Source organism: Balaenoptera acutorostrata, chromosome 17, assembly GCF_949987535.1.
Source record: "Balaenoptera acutorostrata chromosome 17, mBalAcu1.1, whole genome shotgun sequence".
Classification (NCBI taxonomy): Eukaryota; Metazoa; Chordata; class Mammalia; order Artiodactyla; family Balaenopteridae; genus Balaenoptera; species Balaenoptera acutorostrata.
Window position 1 is genome coordinate 70,111,174 of NC_080080.1, and position 23,511 is coordinate 70,134,684.

At 36.6% G+C, this 23,511-nt stretch overlaps 2 protein-coding genes across 2 annotated transcripts in view; one reads left to right on the forward strand and one right to left on the reverse strand.

Moving 5' to 3' along the window:
• The window catches only part of PPP1R42 (protein phosphatase 1 regulatory subunit 42), a 51,317-nt gene extending 28,329 nt beyond the window's left edge, over nt 1-22,988 (forward strand). The window contains exons 7-10 of the mRNA XM_057531767.1: nt 7,225-7,342; nt 9,233-9,364; nt 15,787-15,946; nt 22,877-22,988. Coding sequence (XP_057387750.1) covers nt 7,225-7,342; nt 9,233-9,364; nt 15,787-15,946; nt 22,877-22,988 — 522 coding nt within the window. The remainder of the gene's footprint in view (nt 1-7,224; nt 7,343-9,232; nt 9,365-15,786; nt 15,947-22,876) is intronic.
• CSPP1 (centrosome and spindle pole associated protein 1) overlaps nt 1-23,511 on the reverse strand; it is a 226,232-nt gene that overhangs the window by 179,598 nt on the left and 23,123 nt on the right. The gene's annotated exons all lie outside the window — the stretch shown is intronic.

Genomic DNA, 23,511 nt, shown 5'->3' on the forward strand with positions numbered 1-23,511 from the left:
TTAAAAGTATTCTCAATCTAGAATTATATACTCAGTCAATTTTTCAAGCAATTATGGAGGTATGAAACATTTTAAAAATGCAAGGTTTCAAAAAAATTTATGTCCCACATACGTTTTTTAGGCAGTTCTTGGAAAATGTGTTCCACCTAAACAGGAGAGGAAAATAGGAAAAGGGAAGACATGGGATCTAGGAAACAGAAGAAAGGTTAAGGAAATTCCCAGAAAGAATCTGAAGGGAATTTGAAGTGAAGGAATGTCCTAGGAAAACATCTACTAGCCCAGGTTGCCTCAGGCTGAATTGGTGATAAATACATAGAAAACTAAGCAAATAAATAACCAACCAATTTTTAACTCTAGGGAAAATAAGAAGCAACCATTGTGCATTATGTGGTTTAGCTCTGAATAATACTTAAGTGATCTTAGTAATATGGTCAATGGATATTAATCTTATTAATTTAAGTATGACTCTGTTGACAGGATGGAGGAAGGGAAGAGTCGTAGGGGTTGGAGTAATACTTATGAAAACTAAATCATCATCTTCCATAGTAGGAATTCAGTAAATACCTAAGATTTAAAAATCAATAAATAGCAGTTGTTATTTAGCAATGTGGAGGTAAGTGTGCATAGAAATAGCTGAAGTGGGACTTCCCTGGTGGTCCAGTGTAAAGAATCCGCCTTCCAATGCAGGGAACGTGGGTTTGATCCCTGGTTGGGGACTAAGATCCCACATTCCGTGGGGCAACTAAGCCTGCCCGCCACAACTACTGAGCTCGTGCGCCTCAACTAGAGACCCTGCATGCCGCAAACTACAGAGCCCATGGGCTCTGGAACCCGCACGCCACAACTACAGAGCCCATGCGCCCTGGAGCCTGCACGCCACAACTAGAGAAGAGAAAAAGCGCACACCATGACTAGAGAGAAGCCCACGTGCCGCAACGAAAGATCCCGCATGCCTCAGCGAAGATCCTGCCTGCTGTAGCTAAGACCTGATGCAGCCAAAAATAAATAAATAAATCTTTAAAAAATAAATAAATAAAATGTATGTTTAAAAAAAAAAAAAAAGAAAGAAATAGCTGAAGAAGTTGAATGTGGTTTTGTTTTAAGCCCAAAAGTACTCTTTACATTTTGTTATAAACCCTATGGTCTTATTTGATTCTTTAACTGTGTTGATTGTATTGCTTTGATTAAAAAAAAAAAGAACATAATTTAAAAAACAGTGAACGGCTGGTAAGGAACAAATGGTTAATATCATTGTTATTGTATATCACCATATCCCCCATTAGACTGAGAGCCTTTAAGAGCAAGGAAAGATATTCAGGGAGTGAGGATGAAATCTGAAGTTCTTTTACTTCTAGCAAGAAGACACAAGCAATTAAAAATGCCTAGACATAGCTTCTTGGAAGCCTAAATATAGACTTGCCTACGGGTCGTTTGAAATGTGCTTTTGTGGTCCATTTTAAATCACCCTCTGAAGGCTTAGTCAAAGGATATGAATGTTAGCATCAGAATATTAATTTATTTCTCTGTATATATTCCTGGGATCAGCATCTCCATTTTTTGGATTTAATTTTTCCATTCTTTATACTCATTGATTGAAGTTGCCCAAAAGCTGCTGACATCTAACCCTGCGCCATGGGAGAGAAAGCTCAATGTGCCGTACATAAAGTCGCTGACATCCATCCTAACTAAGTCTTCAACAACAGACAGCTTTGTGCCATGGGGAAAAAGAAGTGGACGTCATTAGAGAATTCTCACAAAACCACTACAATTACCAAAGGTTTTTAGCACTTAGACCAGCTGCCTTTAAATGGACATTGTAGGTTCCTCATATGCATCTACAGAAAATACATGAAAAAAGAAAAAAATGAAAAAAATAATGATCCCTTAGGATGGTTGCATGAGGACCTGGAAGAAGCTGGGCCAAGTGGCTTCTGTCCTTTCGGCTGTTTGGGATTTCATTCCCTTTCCTCTCACTTCTACAGACTCACAGCTGCCAAGGACTCCTTCCTCCAAGATCCTCTAACCCTGCCATCATCTCTCCTATTCCCTAGTCCAAAGTCCAGGGCAGAGACTTGGGGTGGGGGAGGAGAAGGTGAGAGTGGCAAAGGAGTAGAGGAAAAAACAAAAGATAAATCCTGTCTTTCCTCTCTCTTTCTCTATGTCTTCAGCGCCCCTAATCAGCAAACTTTTCAAAACAGTTCCATATAATTTCTTGTTTAAAATTCTTGTCCTGCTTCTAAACCATTCAATCATGCATGCATTCATTATTTCTTCTTCTTCATTCATTCAAAACACCTACCATGTGGCAGCACTTGCTAGACAATGGGGGAGACAGTAGTGAGCAAAAAACAGATGCAGTCCCTGGACTCAAAGAGCTCTCAGCATTGAGAGGAAGAGAAACGTTAAGCACGTAATTACCCAAAAACAAAAGTAAAATTGCATCCGTGGCAAGTGCAACAAAGGAGAAGTATGTTGCTCTGAGAGCCTATAACTGGGGGATTTGCCTTAGGGAGCCCAGTGAAGGCTTCCCTTAGGAAGGTATTGCTGAGCTGACCTCTGAGAGAACAGAAGGGCTTACCAGGTAAAGAGAATAACATGTGCAAAGGCCCTGGGGCAGGTAAGAGTATGACAAAGATGAGGAAAGGGAAGCAGAGACAGTAAAGATGGAGCATAGGGCAAATAGAGGCTGGTGGGCAGATGAGCTGCATAGGCCATGACAGAGAGTTTTGTCTTTATCCAAGAACAGTAGGGAGCCACTGAAGGTATTTAAGCCAGGGGTGATGTAATTATAGATTAGCATTTTAAAAAGATCAGTGTGGATACAGTGTGGAGAATAGACTGAAAGAGGCCAGGTTGGTTAGGAAGTGTGAGATGGTGGAAACTTGAACAGGTAAAAATGAAGTGAGTGGACAGACTGGAAATCTGTTTAGGAAGTAAAGTGGACAAGACTTGATGGTGAGTTGGATATAGGGAGTGTGGAAGAGGGAGAGGTCAAGAATGGTTCCATAGCTTTGCCTTGAACAATGAAAATAGGGAACTCAAGAGTCAGGTTTAGGGGAGAGAGAGATCATGAGTTTTGGTCATATAGAATCTGAGGTGTCTTTGAACTGTTCTAGAGAAAGTATCAGTAAGACAATTGGTTATATGACGCCAGAGCTCAGTGGAAAGAAGAATGTGGGAGTCTTCAGCATATTGGTTAACTGGCCACTGAAACTGTCATCATGGATGAGATTGCCTAGATTGCCTTCTGATTAACATTTCTTTCCATTTTTTTCTGTAACTCCTTTAAATAAGCATGCAGCAATGTATTAAAATATTAAATTCTTTAATAACTATTTATAATAAAACTTGGAGTTCTGCAAGTAGCTTGATGAGCCATGAACTTTTCTAGGGCCAACATTATATATCTTGCTGACACATTAAGTCAAATATCATGGTTGCAAAAATGTATAAAAACTTGAAAGAAAAAAAATTTTAATCTTTACCTACAGTTTTTATTTCTGCAAAGTTTGCTAAATCAATAAAATGATCTGAAAAGTTCATCTCACAGTCAGATATATCAGTGATTTATTTCATTGGTTTTCTGATGACCATTTATCATGAGGTAAAGCATCTTAGAATGAATGGTGGAAATCAAAAATTTGACATGCTTGCCTCTTAAATAAACTAAATATTTGATTTATAAGACACAAACGAACAAACCACTACGGCCTGTCATGTTTTTCCAGTTTCTAATTTATTCAACCTCTGCTCAATATTGATCCTGACAAGCAGAGTAACCCAAAGATAAATTTATTCACTCCACAGTTTAGTCAGGAACAAGCCAAAAATTATAGATTTTCCCAGGCAGATGATGACAGGCAGTCAGGGAGATGACAAATGGCTGTCTTTAGATTTAGTTAGGACAGTTGGGCTAGACGTTTCCGATAAAGATTGGAGCACTCTGGTCCAATACAGGTTCATCAGCGGCCATCATTAATTGTAGAGAGAGCACTGCCAGTGCCGCAGGCTCCTATACAGGAGCTGAGGCACCAGCCCTGCATGGGAAATAGAACTGGCTCCTTAGTATTTTTCAGCACTCCTCTAAGTGATAGCGTGACATGATCATTTATCATACAGAGACTGTCCAGAAAAGTGTCTGCTCCCTTTAGTAACTTACTGAAGGGCAGGAAAGTGAAAGCATTTTATTAAAGACAGGAAGGCAATGAACAACCAGAGCGTATCCAAAGGGTAATCATATTGCAGCACAGGATTAGTTTAGTCTTAAATAAACATACACTGGAAGGAGTATGTTGAGGGTCATTTATCAAGTGAGGAACAATTAACAAAAATCTACAGGATTCTTTTTATCTATATAAATTTAAAGTTCTCTTATTGCTATTATTAATTTTTGGATGATGGGCATCATATTCAACGATGTACAAAGATGCAATGCACAATTCCATCCTTAGAGCTTTTTAAACTAAGAGAAATACAGTGAAACTCTCACATAAAATAATTATGGCTGTATCAAAAGCTGTGGAACAAATGCTGTGAAGAGGGCATAATCCGGGGCCCAGGACTGAAGGATGAAGTTACAACTTCTGAAGAGAGCTTTCTTTTACGAAGTCAATTACTTGTCAGTGGATCAGAAGCTTATTCTCCCTTACAACAATTTTTGCTCTCTGTTGACCAAAATTAAGAGAAAGTGAATTAGCTGAGGGGTGGCAGAGCAGGCAAAGAGGAAGAGAATTAACACATTTATTCTTTACCTGCTTTGTTCCACGCACTTTATATCCCACAACAACTAATCCTAATTATCCTTACTTTATGAATGAGGATACAGACTTGCCTAAGGTCAAATAGTAAGAAGCAATGTCAGAAAGTTTAGGGTTGCCTGTATATTTTTAAAACAAGTCCTTATATTTTTCATATAAATTATTTATTGAATACATTAGAGTCTAGCACAGAACTTAGCCCATGACTCAATAAATATCTGATGAATAATGAAGTAGGCAGAACTCGAGACACCATTTTATATACAAAGACATTGGTCTCAGCAAGATTAAAGTGCTCTGCAGTGGGTTCTGGACATCTGACTGTTCTTCTAATTATTCCCCAAAAGACAGCATTTCTTCATGTAGATGCAGGCACATATCTGGATGTTCCATATTTGTTACCTCCTGGATATGAAAGTTTGGGAAGGATTTTTAATATATAGAAGGGAACTGCTGTCAAAGCTTCATAGTAAGAAAAAAAATATTTTCTAAAACCTAAAGAGTAAATACAGTCTTATCATAAGAAAAATTTCCAAAAATGGAAAAATGAAATATCTAAGCAACAGTAAACATGGATCAAGCAAAGAATAAGATGGAAGGTACAAATAGTTAAATTAAATGGATATACAAAGCTGAATGGTATCAAGCTTTGAAGGTGAGGAAATGCTGTGGGAAATAAAAATACCAGGTAATGCATTATCAATTACTTTCAGCTTTGCAATTAAGAATATGTATGAATTAATCCATAATTTGTATTTCCCAATTTTCCCTTACACCCTGTGATAAGTTTGGTCTTGGCATGAGGAAAACAGATAAAAGAATCATAGGTGTTTGCCTGCTGCTCTCCTCTGGAACTTTTATTAACTTTGAAATCCTCATACCCATATTCTGAAGAAATGCAACCCTCCTGGATGTGTACAACATCACATATACAGCAGTGCTCTGAAAACCAGAAAGCTCTCCACAGAATTAGTTATTATCAGTATTTATTATTAATATTAGCAAAACATTTTCTTTAAAGTAATGTTTTTGCCCTACTGAAGGTATTTTTCCTTTTTTTTTTTTCTGCCTGTGGCCACTGAATTTTTACAAATCAATCATGGGCTACAGAGTAGAAAAAGTTTTTCCATTACTTGTTTTGAGTAATTCTTTACAGATTAAGTTTGGGGCATATATTGATATAAGAAATAAGGTATAAAGTATATTTCACTTCCATTAAATAGTAGCTAAGGGACTTCCCTGCTGGCGCAGTGGTTAAGAATCGCCTGCCAATGCAGGGGACACGGGTTTGAGCCCTGGTCCAGGAGGATCCCACATGCCGTGGAGCAACAAAGCCCGTGTGCCACAACTACTGAGCCTGCGATCTAGAGCCTGCGAGCCACAACTACCGAGCCCGTATGCCACAACTACAAGTCCACACACCTAGACCCTGTGCTCTGCAATAAGAGAAGCCACTGCAATGAGAAGCCCGCACACCGCAACGAAGAGTAGCCCCTGCCCGCCGCGACTAGAGAAAGCCCGCGCACACCAACAAAGACCCAACACAGCCAAAAATAAATTAATTAATTAATTATTTTTTTAAATAGTAAAGTAAAATATACACATAAAAAATGAGGAAGGGGAGAAAGCAAGAAAAGGAATGACAGAAAAACAAGGTATTGGAGACAGCGATACTGGATTGAAAAAAAAAATCAAATAGGGAGAGAGAGGAGGTGAAGAGGGCAAACTGAGACAGCTGGTTCTTAAAGGTGATCAATCTGTTTTTCTCACATTTATTTGGATTTTCAACCATGGAATAACTTAATTATTCCTTTAAATATCAATAAGCTGATTTTCTTATAAGCTATTAGAACATGCAAATGTTTATGATGTACATAAAACAAAACTGGACCTACAGTATGATGACAATTAAAAAGGAAATCCCTATGCTCAAAAAGAAAACTAGAAGGATACATAACATATTAAAAGTGATCTTTGGGTGATAAGCACACAAGTTTTTTTTCCTCCTATTTTCCCCTTTGATATCTTTTTAACAGATTTTTAAAAAGAAAAAGCAACAATATATATTGCTTGCAATGTCAATGGACTGCTTACTTACTACTCCATAATGGCCTTAATCTGTAAACTTCCATAAGCTCCACTAAGAACAGGGCATCTTCTGTAGCATGGATAGCCAGAGGCAAAGTGGTTTCTGAGCTGCAGGTTGGGTCCATTTAAGGGAGTGTGACAGAGTAGAGTTCTGTGGCCCCCAACTCAGGACCTTACTTTTTGCCTCATCTTTAGTCCTCTCTATTATTAGTATAGACTATTTTATCAAAAAAACATTTATTGTAACCTTCTAAGTACGTGGCACTGAGCTAGAACTCCATGGAAAACAGTAATTACCTTTAAAAACAGTTAACTGACATGAAAGAAATATTGATAATATGAAATACCTGTGTCTTGCTTTTTTCTTCTCTAATTATAGGATTTGGAGTGTTTACTGAACAAGTTGATGAAGCTGTGGAAAATGGATCTAAACAGAAATCCTGTTTGTCTCAAACCGAAATACAGAGATAGACTGATATTGGTGTCCAAATCACTGGGTACATGTTTATATTATATTAATATGATTTTCTTAGAGAAAGAGAGGTGGTTAACTCTTTAGTTAATTTATCAGCAAGCCTTCAGAAATATGAATATGACATCTGGATCTACAAAAATGGTCAACTTTAAATTTGATATTTTAATAAAAGTAAAAGTTAAAATTGAGAAATAAAACATGAAAAAGATCTGCTGTTCAGAAATAATTAATTAGACATCAGACACTCTTTCTTTAAAAAGAAAATGTGGCTGTTACCAACAAAAATGGTTAGTCATAAATGTGTAGAACTTGCTGGCCTTTTGCCAAATTTTCACTGGCACAAATCCTCTGAAGATCCGGAGAGACTCTTGGTTCTGTAGATAAAATTGATCAAGGTTTTCATTGCTTGACACTTGCCAAATGGCACCTTAAGAACATACAGGAGTTTCTTTCATTTGAAAGGGGAGAAGGTGGGGAGTCCTTTTATGAGATCCGTACAAATAATAACATTCCTGAATCTGCACTATATAAGGGGAAATGGACCAATGCTCTTCAATAGGTACCAAGTTATACAGCATCAGAGAGATAAGCATTGCCCTCTCACAGAGATTTGTGAGAGTGTTTCTATGACATGCTGTACTTGAGTATAAAAACTAACGTATGGCAAAACCACTACAAAGCTCATAGCTATAGTAAACCTTGGTTTAATCATAATGCTAGTACAGTGGTTCTCTTGGGGGAAAGAGGGGATGACAGAGGGTATATCAGAAACATCCAAGACGATCTTTCAAAACACGTATGTGAGAGTCACACCTTACCTACCCTTTACCCCACAAGCCAAGAGTAGGAAACAGGGAATACACAGGAAGAACAGTCATGTATATTTTTAAAGGTAAATTACTTGTATATTTGTACTTGGAATACTATCAGTCATTAAAAATCGTGTTTAAAGAAAGACGTGGTAAAATGCTCACAATACAATATTAAAATGTAAGATGTGATACTGTATAAATAGAGAATTCCATTTTTATATAATACATACATATACACACAATACACATCTAGAAAACAAAACAATGCTAAGAAGTATACTAAAGTGTTATCCGTGGTTGTCAGTGATTATTTCCGGTTGTGGAATACAGGCAATGTTTTGTTTTCTCCATTTCTTTGAATTTTCCAAATCTTACAACACACAAAATTATTTGTGTAATTTAATATGCTCAATTTTCAAAACTTTTTAAAAAAACAAAATGTAAAGATAGCTGAAATCTCACTTCATAGAACGAAGAGGCCAGTTATGCGATTATTCCTATTATATCCTATATCTTAGGATATAATAAGCATTATTAATGTATGTACTTTTAAAATACCATGTTACATATATAAAACTTCCTATTGAAATTAACATAAAATATATTTTACTTTTTCCTATGAATAACCATAGAATTATTTAAATGAATAGATAATATTTAATTTTTGTTGAATATGACATTTTTGTTTTTTAAAATACTTTATGATCCAAGAAGGGCGACCATACATCAAATTGTTTATAATGATTACCTTTGTTAGTGATTGGAAGGAGAGATATGGATAGTAATTACAGAGCCTTTTTATGTTTTTTCCATCATGTTTCAGTTGTTTATAATATGCACATATTCTTTTTGAAATCAGAAAAAATAATTAAAAATAAATAAAAGCTCAACAAAAACAGAAGCTGTGTAAATAAGGTATTTTAAAAATAAATTTATTTCAGCCTATCGTGTAGCTGTTCATGTGTCCTAAACCAGAGGTATATATATTATATGTGTATACATAATATTTATATATTGTATTTATAATATTCATGCTGTATTGATACATAACATTTATAGCATTTATATACTACACTTTTTAACATATATTTTTTCTCTAGAATTCCTTGATGGAAAAGAAATTAAAAATATGGAAAGACAATTCCTAATGAATTGGAAAGCATCCAAAGATGCCAAGAAAATCAGCAAAAAAAGGAACAGTATGAACGAGGATATAAGTAACTCATACATAAGTAAGTAGGCTGTCATTCATTAGTTAATCACTTCTACTAGCAAAGGGAATATTCTACTCAGCAAAAAAAAAATACCAGAAATAAGGGGGGTTTGTGGGTACATGCATGTGTGTATAAGTGCTCCAGGGAACATAACTATAGAATGGAATGGAGAATATTTGTAATTTTTGAATTCTGAAATTGTGTTTTAAGATTTTGTGTTCACATTAATATTAGAATCCTTGTTACAAAATTAAAACTTAAGCTTTGCGATATCAAAAAGTCTTAAAAACAATGTTGTTATGAACTAGCACTGAAAAAATAAGAAAAAGAAAGTGTGTTTATTTAAAAGTAGATAAATTTTTATATAAACTATTTCTATTTCAGCTAAAGCAAATGGAACAAATATGGTGAAATGTACCCAATGTTAATTCTAGTTTGTTTGATTTTTAGATCACAATTGTAGCTGTTACTATTTATCACTGATTCAATAAATAAAATATAAATATATAAACAAAAAAAGGGGGGGGTTTGTTTAGATTTTGTATGGGCTTTTTTTTTTCTTGTTTACAATTCCTAGGAAATTTTTCCTATAATGTTTATATATGAAAATGGTAGTTACCATATATGAAAAAAGCTATGTTTAGTTCATATTGAGTATAACTATGTCAGCTATATAAACAGAGAGCCATGAGGGTGGGGAAAAGTGTATAATTTTATATCTGGCAAAAGTGCATGACACTAGTTATGTAAATGGTGAAACAACAATCAGCTATGTAACTTGTGAAACAATTCACAAGTATATTTGTTTAGCAACAGTGCAAAAATCACATTTTTCATCAGGATAAAAAATAAAAATGTATCACAGCCACATATGTTCCCTATACTCTGTGGCCTGTCCTCTTTCTTAAGTACACACCCCAACATTTGAATATTTTGATTATAATATGCCTAAGGTTGTGTTACAAGGACACGCCAACCTCCACTGCCTAACTAATGAAATTAAATGTAGCTAAGTATGATGTGTAATAATCATCTTTATCATACTGGGAAGTATCCTAGAATTCACTCTTCACAGATTCTATAGTCCACAACGCTGAAATGAGCCCCTTGCTCTGTTCCGTGACAGTGTTTGAATGCTAATGGTCTTCTAGTTCCACAGCTAACAGTGGATGGAGACACAGAAAGAGGTGAGACCAGGGGAATAGGGAAACAGAAACCAAAACAGTGTAGTGAGTCTTTATGCATAGATAGCATATCCTAGGAGCTCTATCACTCTAGGACAAGGAGGTTGAGGTGAAGAGAAGCAGAGATGGAAAGCTCTGATGATTTTGCCATATTGTATCCCCTGAATATGAACTGTTAACATTATTTCAAAGAATGGGACTTTTTAAGCTGACAGTATTCACACGAGTGATGATACTGTGTTGGCAATATGAACTTCTCAAGATCTAAAACCTATAAAATGGACAGGAGGCATTTCTCCTCCTCTGCTTATACCTGGCTGGCTGTGAAGGGCAAAACTAGACTCAGGGTAAGGACCTGCATATTTTCAGTACTACCCCAAAGATGCCAAAGTACCACCAAAGCAATGTTGAGAAAGAAGAACAAAGCCATAGGGATCACACTCCCTGATTTCAAACTACAGTTGACCCTTGAACAGTGAGGAGGTTAGGGGCGCCGACCCTCCCCAAAGTCAAAAATCTGCATGTAACTTTACAGTCAGCCCTCCATATCCTTCATTCCGCATCCAAGGATTCAACCAACCTCAGATCGTGTAATACTGTAGTATATACTATAGCAAAAAATCCACATAAAAGTGGACTTGAGGAGTTCAAACCTGTGTCATTCAAGGGTATACTACTGTATACTACAAAGCTACAGTAATCAAAACAGTATGGTACTGGCACAAAAATAGACAGATCAATGGAACAGAATAGAGAGACCAGAAATAAACCCACGCCTATATAGCCAATTAATCTACAACAAAGGAGGCAAGAATATGCAATGGGGAAAAAGACAACCTCTTCATTAAATGGTGTGAGGAAAACTAGACAACTACATGCAAAAGAATCAAACTGGACCAGTTTCTCACACCATATACAAAAATAAACTCAAAATCGATTAAAGGCTTAAATGTAAGAGCTGAAACCATAAAACTCCTAGAAGAAAACATAGGCAGTGAGCTCTTTGACATTGGTCTTAGCAATATTTTTTTGGATCTGTCTCCTCAGGCAAGGGAAACAAAAGCAAAAACAAACAAATGGGATTACATCAAACTCAAAAGCTTTTGCATAGCAAAGGAGACTACCAACATAGTGAAAAGACAGCCTACTGAATGGGAGAAGAAAATTGCAAATGATAGGACTGATAAGGGGTTAATATCCAAAATACACAAAGAACTCATACAGCTCAGAATCAGAAAAACAAATAACCCAATTAAAAAATGGGCAGAGGACCTGAATAGACATTTTTCCAAAGAAGACATACAGATGGTCAAGAGACACATGAAAAGATGCTCAACATCACTAATCATCAGGGAAATGCAAATCAAAACCACAATGAGATACCACCTTACACCTGTCAGAATTGCAATTATCAAAAAGACAACAAATAACAAGTGTTGGCAAGGATGTGGAGAAAAGGGAACCCTGGTGCACTGTCGGTGAGATTGTAAATTGGTGCAGCCATCATGGTAAACAGTATGGAAGTTCCTCAAAAAATTAAAAATAGAATTGTCATATGATCTAGCAATTTCACTTCTGGGTATCTACCCAAAGGAAACAAAAACATTAATTCAAAAAGATATACACACACCAATGTCCATTGCAGCATTATTTACAATAACCAAGATATGGAAGCAACCTAAGTATCCATCAATAGAGGAACGGATAAAGAAGATTCGTGAAATATACAATGGAATATTACTCAGCCATTAAAAATAAAAATAAAATCTTACCATTTGTGACAATATGGGTGGATATAGAGGGTATTATGCTAAGTAATATAAGTCAGAAAGAGAAAGACCAACACTGAATGATCTCACTTATATGTGGAATCTAAAAAACAAAACAAAGAAAACAAAACAAAAACAGACTCATAGAAACAGAGAAGCAGTGGTTGCCAGGGAAGAGGGGTGAAACAGGATTAAGAGGTAAACCTCCAGTTATAAAATGAATAAGCCACAGGGATGTAATATACAACACAAAGAATACGGTCAACAATATTATAATAACTTTGTATGAGGACATATGGTTACTAGGCTTATGGTGGTCATCATTTCACAATGATACAAATGTCAAATCACTATATGGTACTCCTGAAGCTAGCAAGATATTGTACATCAACTATATTTCAATAAATAAATAAAGTAATTTCAGGCACACCTTGTTTTATCGTGCTTTACTTTATGGTGCTTCACAGATAATGCATTTTATACAAATTGAAGGTTTGTGGCAACACTTTGTCAAGCAAGTTAATTGGCGCCATTTTCCCAACAGCATTTCCAATAGACATATCTCCAAAGAAGACCTACAAATGGCCAACAGGTATATTTTTTAAATGCTCAATGTCATTAATCAACAGGGAAAGGCAACTCAAAACCACAATGATGGGACTTCCCTGGTGGTCCAGTGGCTAAGATTCTTGTACTCCCAATGCAGAGGGCGTGGGTTCAATCACTGGTCAGGGAACTAGATCCCACGTGCCGCAACTAAGAGTTCACATGCTGCAACTAAAAACAACATCCTGCATGCCGCAACTAAAAATCCTGCATGCCGCAACTAAAACGCAGCACAGCCAAATAAATAAATAAATATTTAAAAGGAAAAAAAAGACACAATGAGATACTTCCTTATACCTGTCAGGATGGCTATTATCAAATGACAAAAAAAAAAAAAATGTTGGTGAGGACATGGATAAAATTGAAACCCTTGCACACCGTCGGTGGGAATGCAAAATGGTGCAACCAATGTGAAAAACAGTATGGCAGTGCCTCAATATTTTAAAATAGAATAACCGTATGATCCAGCAATCCCACTTCTGAGTATTTATCCAAAAGAACTGAAATCAGGATCTTGAAGACATGTTAACCCTCCTATGGTCACTGCAGTACTATTCACAATAGCCAAGATGCAGAAACCTAAATGTCCACTGACAGATGAATGGATAAAGAAAATAAGGTATATACAAACAATGGAATACTATTCAGCCTTTAAAAAAGGGAAATTCTGTAATATGAAACAATGTGGATGAACCTTGAGGACATTATGCTGAATGAAATAAGCCAGTCACAGAAAGACAAATATTGCATAATTCCACATATATGAGGTACCTAAAATAGTCTAATTCATAGAATCAAAGAGTGGAATGGTGGCTGCCCAGGGCTGGGGGCGGTGGGAGAAATGGGGAGTTACTAATCAACAGGCATAAAGTTTCAGTCAAGCAAGATGAATAAACTCTAGAGGTCTGCTGTACAAAGTTGTACCTAGAGTCAACAATAATGTATTTATTGTACACTTAAAAAATAAACAGGATAGATTTCATGTTAAGTGTTCCTACCACAATTTTTTTAAAAAGCCATACAGAATGTTATATAGTACAGAAGCATCAATTCATACCTTGTTGTAGTTGCTATCATGATAATCATTAATAATTTAAAATGGAAAGCACTCCAGTCTAGGAAGCCAAGAAGAGGGGGCAAGGGAAGAAAAGAGAGCTAATATTTATTGTGCCAAACATTTCAGATATTTATACACACTACTGCTTTAATCATTTTAACTTGTGGGAAAGATAATTATTATATCCATTTTGCAGCTGAGAAAGCTGAGTTTTAGAAAGATGAAATAACTTGTCTAAGGTCACAAAGATAGCAGGGAGACAGTGATTAATCAGTTATCTGACTTCATCAAACAGCTTTGGCTTCTAGTGACCACTCTACTGATGACTGGCTGAATCATGCTTGGACACAAGGACAATAATGTCTGCTCTACTTAGAAATTCACTTCAGTTTGGTGGGAATTTAGAAGAATCTGCAAATGTGTAAATATGTGATATGTAAACATACAATTTTTATAAACAAAAAGGAACTAGGGAGAAAAATGAGACTATATTATGAAAGAACTTTGAAATTTTAAAAGTATTCAAATAGCTTATATGATTTACTATATTGAAAAATAGACTGTTAAGGTCAGTTAAATTAAAATTAAATTGAAATTGAAAGCTGACTAGCTGTAATAGAAATTATGTGAGTTTTCCTCAGGAGTACTCAGTTATTCTCTCTTGGCCATCTATAGATGTCCTTCTTCCTCACCACCTACACACATTTGCCAACCCCATCCAAACAAATGGTACAGTTCTGAGCTTCCCAGGCTTACAACCTGTGATATCCCTGGATACACGTATGTAACACGCAATAACTCTGTCCTTAGGTATGTGGCCAATAGCTTACACTATAGTCTTTATGTAAAGTGTCTGTTATTGCCACTCAGGAGAAATGGAAAGAATGAATTAAAGTCTAGAAGATACATTGTGTATTTTTTTAAATCTACAATATACCTTCAGGTATGAACTATTTAAAGATACCTCGGTACAACCAAATACATTATAAGTGAACAGGAATTCTTAGGAAGATAGTCATTTTTGTATTTCCTGACTACATATTTTTGGTAGCTTATAAATTTGGAGCTCTATATGGTAAAATTACCTCAGACTTCAAGGATGTTACAATAAAAAAATCTTGTCTTAAATACAGTCACACAACTATATAGCTCAAAATTAGAAGCAAAGTCAAAACACTGTAACAAAATTCAAAATATCTGAATGCCCTTCAGCATTTTTTTTTTTTTGGTTGAACTCGTTTTGTTTTATTCAGCATTTACTTTTGTAGCGCTTTGATGGAAATATTCATTTAGTCATTTAATAAACATTTGTTGAGCATCTTCGATGTGCCCAAGACTATGCTAGGCCCTGGGAATTAGAGGCGAATAAGGCAGTCTCCACTTAAAAGGAAATCATTGCTGGAAAGGAAGGAGGATCTTTAAACAGGGAAATGATGTGGAATGTTAAGTGTGGAAATAAAGGTATGAACATATTACAAAAACTATAATTGACTAATCTACTCCCTAGAGGTTAAACACACTGAAAAAATAAACTCATAACAGCAAAATTCAAGGGCAGTTAATATTTATATTAATGTTGGTATACCCATTTTGTCTATGAGAGTTGACCATAAACTTTCCTGTGTAGGTTCTCATGTATGAAAGTCTGTGATATTTTTATCTTGGATATTAATTTTTTATTGGTTTTGCTGTGGATCTATATAACCTGATCTAATTCCATTTCATAAAACATAATTTTAGATAGTCTAATGCTTTTCTATGCCATGTTTGCAATTTAGTTATTAGTTTCAAAGCAGAATGCTTTTAATTCTTTGTATGCTACAGGTAACTTTGAAACAATGCATCACATAGTTCCTGTTTATTACCCACAGGTGGGTAAGCCAAAATTAGTTTTTTTCTCTGATACACAAAGATACCTTGCAAATGGAAATGCATCTCCAGAAAGCTCCCAAGAAGATAACCCTAAAATTATTGAAGACATGGGGTAGGTTCTTTCAAATATTTTTGTGTGTGATTTATCTTTTGGGGGGAGGATGGGACACCCTCACTGTCAACAGCACAGAGGAATAGAGGCCCTCCGTCTGTCTCCTCGTCCTCTGTTCTCAATTCTTCTTGACCAAGCACAAAAAAAAAAAAAAAAAAAAAAAAAAGAGCTTATTGTTCATCGGCCCAAACAGTCATAAAGTTGCAGTGGAAGGGTTGATTCAGGAAGAGCTGGGAGTCACAGACTAGATACACCTACTGAGGTAGGGCAGGTGACTCAGGAAAGTCCCAGAAGCAACATGTAAAGATGTCTGAATGAGCAGGGATCATATCAAAGGAGCCCGAGGCCCAGATGATAATGGGTGGTCCATTAGTGAGTAGATGGCTACAGCAGGGCATCTGGTGGCAGAAAGGAGGAGAAGCCAGAGCACAACAGAGATAGGCTACTTTCACCACTTCTCCAAACCAAAGGTTCTTAATCTGGTGTCCCTGAAGGATACATTAGAAGTTTCATTAGATTCTCAAAGAGATTTATGATCCAAAAAATAGTTTAAGAATCACTATTCTAAACCTTGAGTATACACATAATTTAGCTCATTATGACTCAGCTCTGAGTCTCCTAATGAGAAGAAAATTGCTTTTTTTCAGCTTTAAAAAAGATGTTATTGCTCTGATGTAAAGATAAATCATACCAGAAAATAACTTCCTTTATTCATAAAACTAACAGCCACCTGTTGTATGCCAGACAATACTCAATATAATAAAAACTCAAATGAGATAGTCCTGATCTCAAAGATCTTGCAACAAGTTAGTGTGAGAGTCAAATGTGATACCACTACTATATATTGTGATAAATGCTATGGGCGTTATAAACCAGATCCTCATACATCCTACAAATTATCCATTCAACTTTTCTTCATTTATAATCAATACAGTGATTGCTCTATTGATCTTTCCAATCATACCATAGTAGTCACTACAATATAATAAAGGGCAATAGCGTATTTCATTGAGAAAGTAATCAGAGCCAGTGGATGTACTTTGGAGTAGATTTCCTTTTTCCAGAACTGCCTGATGAAGGTCACGTGCGTTTGTCACGAGACCCTCTTTGCAGGGTCCAGTCAAGGGATGGTGATTTAGCATTCCTTAATGGAGCCCTCCTGAAGAAGACCCATGAACAAAGGTGCTGCACTATCCTACCCCCATTCCCTGAAGAGTGGCTTAGGCTTGCCAGGAGAGGCTTAAGGGAGACAGAGTCCTATGAGTCTGGAAAACGCTTTATCTGGGGAGAGGCGATAGGATATATAAGGAGTCCTAGTTTTGGTCTTGCCTCCTCTCCATTCACACACACAAAAAACAGAAGCTGTGTGAGAATTTGCCTTACTGATTATGTCCATTATCACTGCCATCAAGACCATAGCCAGTTTGTTCATAGCACCCCAACAGTTTCTTAAAGATTTACATAACTCACGTCAATTCCACAAGTGTTCTTGAGTTTTGTTTCTTTGCCAAGCATTTTGAAAGGTCTTGCTAGTATATCATCAAGGTGGAAAAGAAAACAATAAAAATGAACATAGCCTCAGGAAACAATATTGGTAAATCTGTACACTGCCACACACACTGTTAGATCAGTTGCGAGCTATGGCACATACCACATATTCTATAGCCCCACGCAAAACTCTAGTCACTAGGACTGCACTGACAAATCACTATATTCTCATTTTCCTAACTAGGAACACTAAACACAGAGCTAAATGCATTTTTAACTGCTAAGTACTGCTAAGATAGGCTACCTAAAGAAACCAGCAGAATAGAGGGGTTCCTGTGAGAATAAAGAATGCCCTGCTTCTGCCACTATCAGTGAAGTTTATTATGTTCAATCCTGATTCCTAAGTTTTATAATGTGAAAAAGTATTACATAAACATTTTCTTTTAAATATTTTTTATTTCCTCATGTAACATTTTCATTGAGGACATGCCAAAATATTGTTTTGGTATCACAAATGATCTAAGTCTTATTAAATGGGAATATCAGTTCTACCTCCCTTTAATAAAAGATGACCAAATATATTACGGAATTTCATTAAGCTCATGATAATAGATGATTAGGCTATGCCTATTGCTAACATTTTACTAATTTAGTGTAAGGCTAAGAGACAATGAGGATAAAATCAGAAGGTTAGTAAAGTATTAAAAACAAAATATGCAGCCCAAATGTAAAGAACAGATTTTTAGTTTCTAAAAAAGCTGATTAAACCAATTCCTTCCTTTAATTACTTGAAGGAGGATAATGAGCTGGCATCAACAGAAGAGTCCCCTACAGTCTATATTTAAGACTCGAGGTGGGGAGCCTGTTCAGAGGTGGAAAGGAGCTTAGAGGCTTCTTCCAAGACGCTAAAAGTATGTGCCCCACACTCCTTTACGGTATACACACTGAAAGCTGTGCCTGTATCCTATGTGGAACACAGTGAAGCAAAATCTGTCCAATGACAGGGGAATGTTTTCCACCTCCTTTATAAATGCATGCAGTCTGTGCTCATGTATATTTACACAAGCCTGCTTTCCCTACGGGGAGGAAAAAGTCAGACTCATTGACGTTGCTTTTGACCCTCAAACTGAACTTGATACTATCAATGTACACTTTAATTAAAGATTAGTTCAACACTATTTTTTATTTAAAGGCTGATTCTGAACAAATGCCTTCACTGTTCAATTAAAAATAACATATGTATTAAACAAAAAATGTGCACATATTGCTTCTTTCTATGTTTGTCACAGTAAATACTTCTGACAGATGTTTCCTCTCTTTTCAAACATGCTAGGAGCCTTAGTAATTTAAAAATAGACATTAAATGCAATTATATATTGTAAATAAGATCCACCGAGAATACAGCACTGTACAACGAAGAGAGCAAACTGTTACTTGATTAACTGTCTTTTAAGCCTAAGCGATGTCAATAGAGTCAATTCATCTCTTTTCTTAATGTAAAAATAATAACTTTCTAGATGGGTTAGAATGCCCTTAGCTTCAGATACCTTTAAGGAATGTGAATCCCTGGGACCCATAATTCATAGGAAATGTTCACTATTCACTAATAGTTATTTAACTATTTATAAAATACCTACTATCTTTAGTTAGAATATGGAAGCATTAGGTTTCTTTGAGTTTAAAAGTGACCTTTAAAAACAGTAAAAAAAAAAAAAAAAAAAACAGTACAAATAATTTGTTTTTACCACTGTTAAGGTTATGTTTGAACAGTTGTAACAACAGATCTCCTATGTGCTTCAAGAAGAATTTTTTAAAACTTAGATAAGACTTTTAGTCATGAAACTCTGGAATGATCTTATATAAACTCATCTGCAAAGCTCTAAATGTCTTTAATTTTGCTGTGTTCAACCTAACCTCTAATTAACTTTTATATGCAAAATAAATTTATGTATCAGTAACGTAGATATAACATTAAGATTCTGGTTTGCAGTTCTCAAAGAACCCTTTGAAATTAGGACAACCCCCACCTCCCTCAAAAAAAAGCAATAGTGGTGAGCAACAAAGTGTTTCTTTAGAACAGTGTAAGCTCGCTTTTGTGACTTCTAGTCTCAACTCTGTCAATGGCTTACTCTGTGAACAAGAGTTATGTAAGATCTAAGTTATAAAAATTGTATTAGTTATTTTCCATTTTAAAATGTATACTTTGAAAGCTTAGTCTTCATTACCCAAACAAATTATAAAACACAGTAGGGGGGCTTCCCTGGTGGCGCAGTGGTTGAGAATCTGCCTGCTAATGCAGGGGACACAGGTTCGAGCCCTGGTCTGGGAAGATCCCACATGCCGCGGAGCAACTAGGCCCGTGAGCCACAACTACTGAGCCTGCGTGTCTGGAGCCTGTGCTCCGCAACAAGAGAGGCCACGATAGTGAGAGGCCCGCGCACCGTGATGAAGAGTGGCCCCCGCTTGCTGCAACTAGAGAAAGCCCTCGCACAGAAACAAAGACCCAATACAGCCAAAAATTAATTAATTAATTAATTAATTTTAAAAAAAACACAGTAGGACCCTTTGAGATAAGAATACTATCAGCCCCATTTTATACATGGGGAAAATGAGTGTTGCAGAAGCCCAGTCAGAGGGGCCCAAAGTCACAGGATTGCCATGAGGCAGAGCTGGGACTTGTATCCAGGTCATTGACTGCAAAAGCCAAGCTCTTAACTACACTGCAAGGGGGTCTCAAAAACATCCTCAAGTACAGGCAGATAAAGTAAGTAAGGGAAGCAGGTGAGAATATGACTGAGGTAAACTGGAGAGCACATGTCCAACTAAAGGCAACTGCAGCCTGCAGCTACTTGGCTCCAAACAGTATAGCCAGGCAGACATGTTGAACGTGAGAAATGAGACTAGCTAGCAAGCAAGATATCTAGATTGTGAAATCATCTAATTTTTAAAATGTTTTAAATATTGGATCAAGTTTTTTTCTTTAAAAATGTCCATTAGGGCTTCCCTGGTGGCGCAGTGGTTGAGAATCTGCCTGCCAATGCAGGGCACACGGGTTCGAGCCCTGGTCTGGGAAGATCCCACATGCCACGGAGCAGCTGGGCCCGTGAGCCACAATTACTGAGCCTGCGCGTCTGCAGCCTGTGCTCCGCAACGGGAGGGGCCGCGATGGTGAGAGGCCCGCGCACTGCGATGAAGAGTGGTCCCCACTTGCCGCAGCTAGAGAAAGCCCTCGCACAGAAATGAAGACTCAACACAGTCCTAAATAAATAAATAAATAAATAAATAAAAGAACGTGAATTTCTAAAAAAAAAAATGTCCATTAAAGTGAATAAGAAGAAAAAAAATCAAGTAATGCTAGCAAGGACATGGAGCAACTGGAACTCTCACACACTACTGGTGGGAATGCAAAAAATACTTCAGCCAATTTGGAAAATAGTTTGACATATTCTTACAAAGTTAAACACACACCACATTCAGAAGTCCCACTCCTAGGTATTTCCCCAGGTGGAATGAAAACCTATACTCACACAAAAATCTGAGCCCTAATGTTTTCAGTGGCTTACTCAAAATCACCAAAAATTGGAAATGACCCAAAGGTCTCTCAACTAGGGAATGGATAAACAAACTGTGGTACATCCATCCAATGGAATACTACTCAGCATTAAAAAGGAATGAACTAGCAATACATGACACAACATGGATAGACCTCAAAAGCATTATGCTAAGCAAAAGAAGCCAGACTTCAGGGAGATCAGCTCGGTGCTTTGTGACCACCTAGAGGGGTGGGATAGGGAGGGTGGGAGGGAGACGCAGAGGGAGGGGATATGGGGATATATGTATACGTATAGCTGATTCACTTTTTTATACAGGAGCAGCTAACACAACAGTATAAAGCAATTATACTCCAATAAAGATGTTAAAAAAAATAAAATAAGATATAATAAAATAAAGAAGACAGACTTAAAAGGCTACACACTGTATGATTCCATGACATTCTGGCAAAGGCAAAACTATAGAGAGAAAATATCAGTAGTTGCTGAGGACCTGGGGTTGACTACAAAGGGTCAACACAAGGGAATTTTGGGGGGGTGATGAAATGTTGCATATCTTTATTGTGGTAGTAGTTACATGACTGTTAATGTTTATCAAAACTGCTGAACTATACACTCAAAAGAGTGAATTTAAGTCTGTAAATTATACCTTAATTAAACAATGAGGGAAGTAGTTGAAAGGTGAAAAAAAGCACCAACTCTATAAAACCCATTGATATAGATATATAACAAAACAATATATTTTCTTCACTGGTATGTGTGATTATTTTACAATATAAAGATGACAAACTATTTGACACATTTAGAAAAAAGATAAGTATGATTTTAAGACCTACATCACGCTCAGTGAAATAAAATCTACGGCACTCTAAAACCAGATTAGACAACGCCAAAGAAAGACATACTATAAAAATAGTATTCGGATTGTTCATAGGGAGTCAAGTTAAAGTATGCCCTTTATTGAGATAACAGATACAAAAAATGTTTTGCAAATAATGAAGAACCCTACAAATAGTAAATAGAATAGTATGGTAAAAAGCACAAGTGTTAGGGTCAATCTGCCTGGCTTGACTCCTGTCTCTGCCACTTACTAGCTATGTGGCCTTGGACAAGTTACTTCAACCATCTGAGCTTTATTTTTCTCAACTGTAAATGTAAAGTCCTCAAAGGGTTTTTGTAAAGACAAAATGAGAAAATAAAGTGCTTTTTGTAAAGCACTTAGCACTTAAGAAGTGCTAAATAAGGTACCTGTTACTAAAAATTTGAAGATTTTCATCTTCCATTTTGAATTTAATTGCAAACACTGGTTTCTTGCAGGAATCAGGACTACTCTAGAGTCATCAGAGGATTCAGAGAGGCTGCTTAGAGTGGCAGCAGATAGGACAAGGGGGGTGGCCTGCAGTGGCTGGTCTTGTTACATCAGTCCTTTCTTTGGAACTTGACCGTTGGGCAACTCAGCAGGCAACTAGCCAGGCATTATTAGCAGTGAAGTGCCTCTGCTGTGCCTGCACCTCCCCCCCACCTCCTAAAGCAGCAGGAGACTCCAGCAGGCTAGGCTAGGGTGAGGTGTGTGAGGTGCCAGGGTGCAAAACATAAGGAGCCCTAAGCACCTAATTTGCCTACCCTAGTCCTGGCCCACCTTCCCTCCAATACTCTTATTTCCACATCTCTCCCAACTCATAGATTTTCCACACTCTTCCCTTCCTCAGGGGGAAAAAATCTTTGTTTCTGCTTCCTTTCAAGCCTGAGAAGATGCACACAGTTTAGTAACTAATCATTAGCCTTCACTATTGTTATTGTGTCCTAGATTATATGTTTGCTACCTGTTGTGGATAACTTTCATTTCTGAAATAATTTAAACGCTGTTTTTTTTTTTCCTCTGTCAATACAGGAATCTCTCTTTGAAGAAATCTGAAAGCTTGCTGACAAAAAATGATGTACGTGAACCTCACCTTCTTCATAATTCAAAAGTAAAAGAAAATGTGTTTGTAAAAAACCAGTAAATTCAGCCTTAAGCGATCTGAAACGTGTGACTCTTTACCTTTATAGTATTACTAGGCAACATCATCCTTTGTGGTTTGTAGCTTTACGGCATCTCATTATATAAGAAGGACCTTTGAGTTCTTGTTTGATTTGCTTCTTTATAGAATCCGAAACAGTGCTTTCCAACTGCTTTATTCCTCATTACATACAATTTACAGGGGAAATAAAGGTGTGCTTTCTCATTCACCAAAAGAAAGTAATCTTTTTTTGAACCAATGGTATTTGGTGTGCTTCTTTCTAAAGTGTAAACCGAACTACAGTTACTGAATAGGAATTGAGATGAAAACCTGAGGATTCTTTTGATTCACTAGTATACGTAAAGTGTGTGGAATTCTACACTCAAATACAGTAAGTGCCACCATTACTATGCACCAGTCGGTAGCTCCAATTTTAAAATCTATGGTAAAGGATGAAATTATGTCACGTATACAAGAGCGGTTTCATTAATGCTATTTTAAATTCGATATTCCGTCTTGACCGCAA